General features: G+C 36.8%; 1 protein-coding gene across 1 annotated transcript in view; it reads right to left on the bottom strand.

The window, feature by feature from the left end:
- Positions 1 to 1,500: 1,500 nt before the first annotated feature.
- The window catches only part of UBA6 (ubiquitin like modifier activating enzyme 6), a 75,561-nt gene continuing 69,292 nt past the window's right edge, over positions 1,501 to 7,769 (bottom strand). Inside the window, exon 33 of the mRNA XM_075544252.1 lies at positions 1,501 to 3,324. Within this exon, the coding sequence (XP_075400367.1) occupies positions 3,189 to 3,324 (136 nt within the window). The 3' untranslated portion in view covers positions 1,501 to 3,188. The remainder of the gene's footprint in view (positions 3,325 to 7,769) is intronic.

Raw genomic sequence — 7,769 nt, 5'->3', positions numbered from 1 at the left:
AGTTTTATGTGGTCACCACTTCCTCCCATCTGTTAGCAGAGGTTCCAAGAGGGAAATGGTAAAGGAACCATACTCACTATTTATCTCGACTGTAGAACTCGGCAATTAGAGAACACCCAAACCTTTTTTTTTTTCACAAAATAGCAGAACTGAAACCTCAAGAGCCAATTATAAGAAGTTATTTATAAAGATGTTGTCAATTTTCTTATTTTTACTAAGTAAAAAATTACCCAGTGGTACTGTGCCAAGGAATACTGCATAGCTTAGATTCAGAAGTGTGAGAAAGGGTTGTATCCTCTTTTCATACTTAATTTGTATGCTGAGCAAATCATCAAAAGCTGGCTTATATGAAGACAAGCTTCTATGACATCCGGATTGAAGGAGGGCTATTAACCACCCACAATAGGCAGATGACACAGCTAGCTTGCTGAAAGTGAGGACGTGAAGCACTTACTGGTGAAGACTTGCTGATATAGCCTTCAGTATGGATTTCAACTCAATGTAAACAACACCAAATCCTCACAATTGTACTCATGTGTACCATCATGGTAAATGGAGAAAAGGTTGAAGTTATCAAAGATTTAGTCTTTCTTGGATCCACAATCAATGCTCATGGAAGCAGCAGTCAAGAGATCAAAAGATGTTGCATTTAGTAAATGCAGATCTCTTTAGAGTACTGAAAAACAAGGATGTTAACTTTGAGCACTCAAGAGTGCAAGACCCAAATCACGGCATTTTTAACTGCCTCACATGCACTTCAAAGTTGGGTAATGAATATAGAACACCGACGAAGAATCAATACATTTGAGTTGTAGCGCTAGAGAACAATGTTGAAAATATCATGGACTTGTAAAAAGACAGGCAAATCTGTCTTAGAAGTATAGCCAGAGGACGCCTTATTCACCTTACATACTCAGGATATGTTGTCATGAGACACCCAGTCCCAGGAAGACATGCTAGGTAAAGTTAAGAGCAGTGAAAAAGAGGAAGGCTCTCAAGGAAATGGACTGACACCATGGCTGCACTAGTGGACTCAAGCATAGGAACATTTGTGAAGATGGTGCAGAACTGGGCCATCTTTGGTGCCTGATGGCACCTAACAGCAACAACAGTGTACAAAATCTTATGAATTTTTCATCTGTTACTGTCAATTGTCAACAGTAATTCCACAGTAGAGAAATAAATCAATAAGAAAAATGTCATTAACTTTATCCTGGCTTTCTAAATAGAATTATGTATGTACCATGGGCAAAATACCCCAAAACAAAAGACGACAAAATGGCTGTTGGTTTAAATTATTAAATGAATTCAGTTGCTTACTGACTTGATTTTTGGCTGCTAACACTGACAACATGGTTCTAAATTTACTTTTGAAGAGGTCTGTAGACAGGTCAAATATAAGCATACTATCAAGGTCACATTTAAGGATTGACAAATGGCTTCCCAGAAAGTATCGGTTATTGTCCAAAAGCAAACAAAGTAATAAGGCTGGAAAAAAGATTTCTTAAACAAACATTATTTTATTTTTTCTAGCCAGTGATGTTCCAAGTCACAGGGCTTTAATTTTCCTGGATTCAATTTTAAATAACACAAATTTTAAGCATTACAGTTAGTGGCTATGTATGATGGGAAAAGGTAAGACATAGAGAACAAAAGGTAATGATTGGCTTTATTTCAGGGAGCCAATTCCTTTCAAACTCATGTCTATTTCTCCCCACTTGCAATGTATTTTCTTTTAACCATACAAAGTCACCTATCACCCCAAAATGTATTTTTCTAAGTGAGTGTTTTAATGATACTTTTACAGAGTAATCAAGCAATCCAACTGGCCAACGAAGTAAACAACTTGTACCTGGAGTAAGACTAAATACAGAATGTAAAAAGGGACAAAATTGGAATAATACTGATGTGAATCTAGCTTTTAGTTTACTACAGTACTTGAACTAAATAAGAGGACAGAAAATAAGTTGTGAGAGATAATTACTCTCGGTAGTTACAAAATGCCAACTGCTTTACAAAGCTTGGCAACTTTAGAAATAAAAGAGTTACTTGCTATTCTCATTGAGTTTACACAGTGGTAATGCACTTTGTATCATTTCAATGAAAGCACTTCTGCAATAGTTTTATACCAGAAAACAAAGTTTCTATTAATAAAGGCTTAAAAAAATAAATTTTTATTTTAGCCAAAATCCTCCTTCTGGAAATGGAGAATAAAATAAGCTCTTCTTTAAAATAAAAATGATTATTATGCTAATTTTTGTCCACTGGACTGTTGGACAAAAAAAAAAAAACCAAAACAAAACTGAGACTCAACTAGTGAAGATTTTAACATTTTTAGTTTCTATCTATTTCTAAGGACAACCCTTTTACAAACCCTTTCAGTTTTATATATTCTGGCAATTAGGTTTCGTTTCAAATAAATAAAAGTCTACTAGAACGCATATATAAGAACCAAAAGATTAGCAACATTTATATGTTCACATTTATGGATTCTTTAAAGAGGGTTGTCAGAGTCAGTATAATACTTAAACATTTAGTCAAAAGTTAACATGTATTATCTGATCTGCTCGTAGCTTACAACAGTGATGCTATCAACAGTAAGCCCAATTTTTGGAATGATAGTGATATAACAATGTAATAGAGGTTAATGGGCCGTATTATTTTAACTACACAATTTAAAATGTCACTTTTCAGACACTGCCACCACCCTCTCCTCCTTTATCCACTGGTGTTAAATTCTCAGGCTGAATAAAAGTGTAGGCTGCCAAACACTACTTGGATAGAAAAACGGGCATCAAATACTAACGGAGGTAAAAAAAAAGGTAAATTTTTTTTGCAAGGTGTGTTTGTTACTTTGAATTTCTTGATTGATCCTCAAACTCTTTTGGTCATGGATGGATACTTTTCACTCCATCCAGAGAGGCTAACACATACATTTGTTATAAGCATTATACAATGGAATTCCAGTTCAAACTTGTTTGTGATCACATCTGTGCAAGAAGCACTAAACAAGTATATACTATTTTCCAATTTCCAATGTTTTACAATTCTTCAGTGTTGTCTCCTCTTGGTGTCTCCCTTAATTAAGCCTTCATCAGGGAGAAATCCATCGTATTATGAGCTGATATTTTTAGATTCTGACTGCACTCCTTCTAGAGAGCAAAGAGCAACTAGAAGAAAAGAATTTGCTAATCAGTGTCATTATTGAAGTAGTATCTTACTGGAGGTCCAGGCAAATCTTCATCTCCATCGCTGTCAGGGGCAAATGATACAGTAAGATCCACATATTTCTTTTCAGTCGAAGGCTTCACAAGCTTATGCATTCTAAGGAAAATAAGTATGAATAAGTAATTTGGTAAATTCCATAAAATGAAAAGCGTGAATTGCTAACTAATGTGACCCAGAGAATCTGGACTTGTGGCTAGATTCTAAAGTCATCTTCTATTATATAACAATTTTTCTTTTGAAAAATGCTAAATGTTAGGCAATCATTTACTAACAGTGAGTCAAATTGTAGTTATGTTTTCCAAGGCAATAAGAACATCTTTCTCCATCATTACAGTCTGTAGGTTTGAACTGCCCATCTTTTGGTTAGCATCTGAGACCTTTAACCATTGCACCACCTGGCTGTGTTTGAATAGATTATGTGGGTAAGGAGCTCTGGTGGCACAATGATTTAAGCACTGGGCCATCAACTAAAAGGTCTAAAATTTGAACCCACCTGGTGCTCCCTAGAGAAAGATGTGAAAGCCGGATTTGATCAACATTTATAAGCTTTGGAAATCCTATGGGGGCAGTTCTACTCTGACCTGTAGTGCTATTCTGAATTGATTCAAAAGCAACATTTAAAAAAAAATAAAACTGATCTGGACCACGACTGGTAATAATAAAGAATACAGTTTAACAAAAAAACAAAAACAAAGCAAAATGTAAACAATGCTTTTAAAACACTAAATACCAATCAAGTCTGGAGGCATCATTATGTAAGCTAGAAACACATGATTAAAATTTACCTTTCCCTTAATCTATTCTAATTAGTAAAAATAAACTTTCTACTTGCTTTTTATCAATAGTGCTCTAAATCAAGCAGCTTAAGAGTCTTATCAGCTTTTACAACTGGTTCCCAGCTACCCTCCCCTCTCTAATCAATAAAGGTACCAGAATTTTAAAAATGTAAATTTGATGCCATTCAGCCTCCTGATAATCTACCGTTTCCCCAAAAATAACATTGTTTTATATTAATTTTTGCTCCTACAGAAGCGCTAGGTCTTATTTTCAGGGGATGTCTTATTTTTTCATGAAAAATATTTATACCTATTTATTGTTTATTGTTTTATTAAAGGAGACCTTGCACTTCCTGTCTGCTCCGGCTGCGCTGCGGCCAACAGTAAGCTGCACGGAGGCGCCTGCCACTGAGGTTCAGTCCAGAGTTACTGTAGCTTTGGGGGCCTTTTTCTCGGGGGATGTCTTACTTTCTGGGAAACAGGGTATCAATATTGTGTTATTCTTTGTCAGATTGTTTTTGTTTACCTACTTCATGCCAGGTTTTGAACTATATGGTCTTACTTAATCCTCAAAAGATCTTCATTTTACAATATTTAATCCCATTCTATCATCTTTCCATTCTATCATCCATTCCTATCACATCCTTTATGATTCAAAAATATGTGATTTCCCAAACAGATTATGCATCATACAATGTAATAACAACAGAGAGAAGTGAAGATAAAACTTAGAAGGGAATCGGGTCATTTAGAACCCTATACACTATTTTAAGATGCTTGGCTTTACCTTGGAATGGAAAGCCATTTTAAGATGTTGAGCAAAAGTGGCATGATACAACTGGTGCTTTAAAACATGCCGTGCTCAGATGCCTCTAAGGAGTAAGGTCAGATGCAAAGGCTGTGAGGAGTCTACTGCAGGAATACAGGCAGCACATGACAGCGGGTATAGTTGAAGTGACAAAAATGGTTAGGTTCTGGATACAAATCTGGACAAAGCATAATTTCCTAATAGATTAAAAAAGAGATATGAAAGAGTAATAAATGAAGATTAATTAATTGCCAGTAGACCAAGGTTACAGGAAGGCTTTCATTTAACTGTGTTAAATTCAAACTTGGACTGAGTTTATCTATTAATAATTTATGCCAGTTTTAAATTTGTTTCTGTTCATCTTTTTTTGCTCTGCTCTGTGACACTCAAGTTGTTGGTGTTAGGTTCCAGCAAGTCAGTTCTGACTCATGATGACCCATGTACAACAGAACAAAACAATGTCTGGAACAGCTCCATCTCCAAATTGTTGTTATATTTGAATTCATGGTTGTAGCCACTGTGCCAATCCATCTTGTGGAGGGTCTTCGTTTTTTTGGCTGCCCTTCTACTTTATAAAGCTTGGTGTACTTCTCCACAGAATGCTCTTTTCATCCTTGCCTCTAAGGAGCAATTTGGTCACACTTCTACCAAAACATATTTGCTGATACTTTTAATATTCTTCACTAGCAGCGTAATTCAAATGCGTCAGTTTTACTTTGGTCTTCCTTATGGAATGTCCAACTTTCATATGTATTATGAGGAGACTGAAAATTCCACAGCTTGGGTCAAGTGCACTGAAGTTGGACCCTCTAAGTACTTCTAGTCTGCTGGCTGGCAAAATGTTAAGATGACATTAACAAAGGACACTAGGGTGATATTCCACAATAATAGCATCAGGAAGACACTTTCTGTGTTTTGGTAAGCCATTTTATACTCAGTGCATTCACTATCAGTCTTTACCACCAGCTCAAGTTGTGAAACTCCTACCCAGTCGCCTCCTTCTAGTAGGTTCTATGATAGCTGGAACCATAGCCTTCAGAAACTGTCATTTTTATACAGAAGGCTACAGTAAACCTTTGATGCAGTAAACCTTTGCTGATCTGCAGTAAACCTTTGCTGGGTTTAATTTCCATTGGCCAGCTACATGCTTTTGGTAAGCACACGAGGGTAATTATTAAAGTTATTGCTACCAAATAATTAGAAACCTTTATAAAAAGTATCAAAATATGAAGCTACTGTTTTACAACACAGCTGTCATTTGTAACTATTCACTTATGAAGGTGGTGTTTCCATCTCTCTAACCTTTCCCTCAAGAATTCTGCACCTGCTAAATTACGCATCAAAACAAGATTGACATCCTGGAGGGCCTCAAACTGTGCTCATTGTATATTTTCCTGGTGTTTGGGGAATAAAATTCAAACTGAATGGGCAAAATCAGGGCTGTATAGTACATGGGGGTAACGTTTCCAAATAAAATTCCTGTAGGAAAGCCCGTGCCATCCTTGAAGCACCAAGGAATAAACAGGTACACTGTGATAGAAAAAAATCCTTGGTGTAACTTTTTCTGGCTCTTTTCTCTAAACTTAAAATAGTACATGAGAAAAGTCCTTTGGAAAAAAATCTATCTGGATCGGTCCTTAGGACCCCCTTAAACAGTCTTCATAATTTTATAATTTGACCGCTTAGCCTAAAACTGAACTAGCCTAGCACGTCCCACTGAAAGCCACTGTTTTGACTGAATTTTGCTCTCTGAATTGGCATATTCAAGACGCCTCATAGTTACTATTTGTTCTAAGTTATTTTAATTAGCCTCAATGTTGCTTAAAGACTGATGGAAACATTACATCTTTGAGCTAGCTTATCTTCATGGAAAGCCTTTGGTATTCATCAAACCAAAAATTGGCTAAGGCCAAGATGTTTGCTTAAAATTAAACATGCTGATCCACAGGAGATTGAAACTCCTCTCTCATCTTTTGTTGGTAGGTGCTATTCAGTTAAGACTCACCATGGCCCAATGTACAGCATAAAGAAACACTACCTGTTCCCGCACCATCGTCACAAACGTGATGTTTGAGCCCACTGTTCCAGTCACTGTGTTAGTCCATTTGAGGGTTTTCCTGTACTTCATTGCCCTTCTACTTTATAGCAAGTTGTCTTTTTCCAGGGAATAATTTCTCTTGTAACAAACTCTTCTAAGGAGCATTCTGGCTGTACTTCAAAGATATTTGTTCTTTTGACGGTCCATGGTATCCTCAGTATTCTTAATGAGCACCAAATTCAAATGCACTGATTCTTCTTTAGTCTTCCTTATTCAATGTCCAACTCTCAGTGCTTAACAGGCAGTTAAAAGTACCATGACCTGGGGGTCAAGTCCACTTTAGTCCCTCAAGTGACACCCTTGTTCAAGAGCTTACGTGATCTTAAGCAACATATTCCCACAATACCTCATTTGAGTTGACAGCTGTTTCCATGAGCATTGATTGTGGATTCAAGCAAGATGAATCCTTGACAATCTCAATCTTTTCTCTGTAAGATTCCCCAACAAGTGATAATGTCTCTAAAGTGGACAAAAACCTGAAAAACAAACTAACTGTCATCGAGTTGATGTTGACTTAAAGCGACCAGAGAAAGATAGAGTAGAACTGCCCCTGTATTCCGGGCCTGCAACTTTTTCCAGAAGTATGTATGGGTTATATAAAGTGGAACGGGGACATATATAAAACAACCAAAGAAGAATGATGTTGAGCTTGCACTTAATCAAATGCCCCAATCTATAAACAATTTAGCCCTTGCAATATGTCCCTACTAAGGACCGCTTTCATGAAGATAAGGGTTCCACAGCAACGTGTGTAGACGTCAGATAGCACCCAGGTATATCAGAAAAACAGCAGATGTAGCAGTGGTTCTCCACCTGTGGGTCACGACCCTTTTGGGGACTGAACAACCCTTTCACAGGG

This window comes from Tenrec ecaudatus, chromosome 3, assembly GCF_050624435.1.
Source record: "Tenrec ecaudatus isolate mTenEca1 chromosome 3, mTenEca1.hap1, whole genome shotgun sequence".
Lineage (NCBI taxonomy): Eukaryota > Metazoa > Chordata > Mammalia > Afrosoricida > Tenrecidae > Tenrec > Tenrec ecaudatus.
The sequence above is the reverse complement of the archived record's forward strand: the minus strand, read 5'-3'. Positions and strand labels throughout refer to the sequence as shown.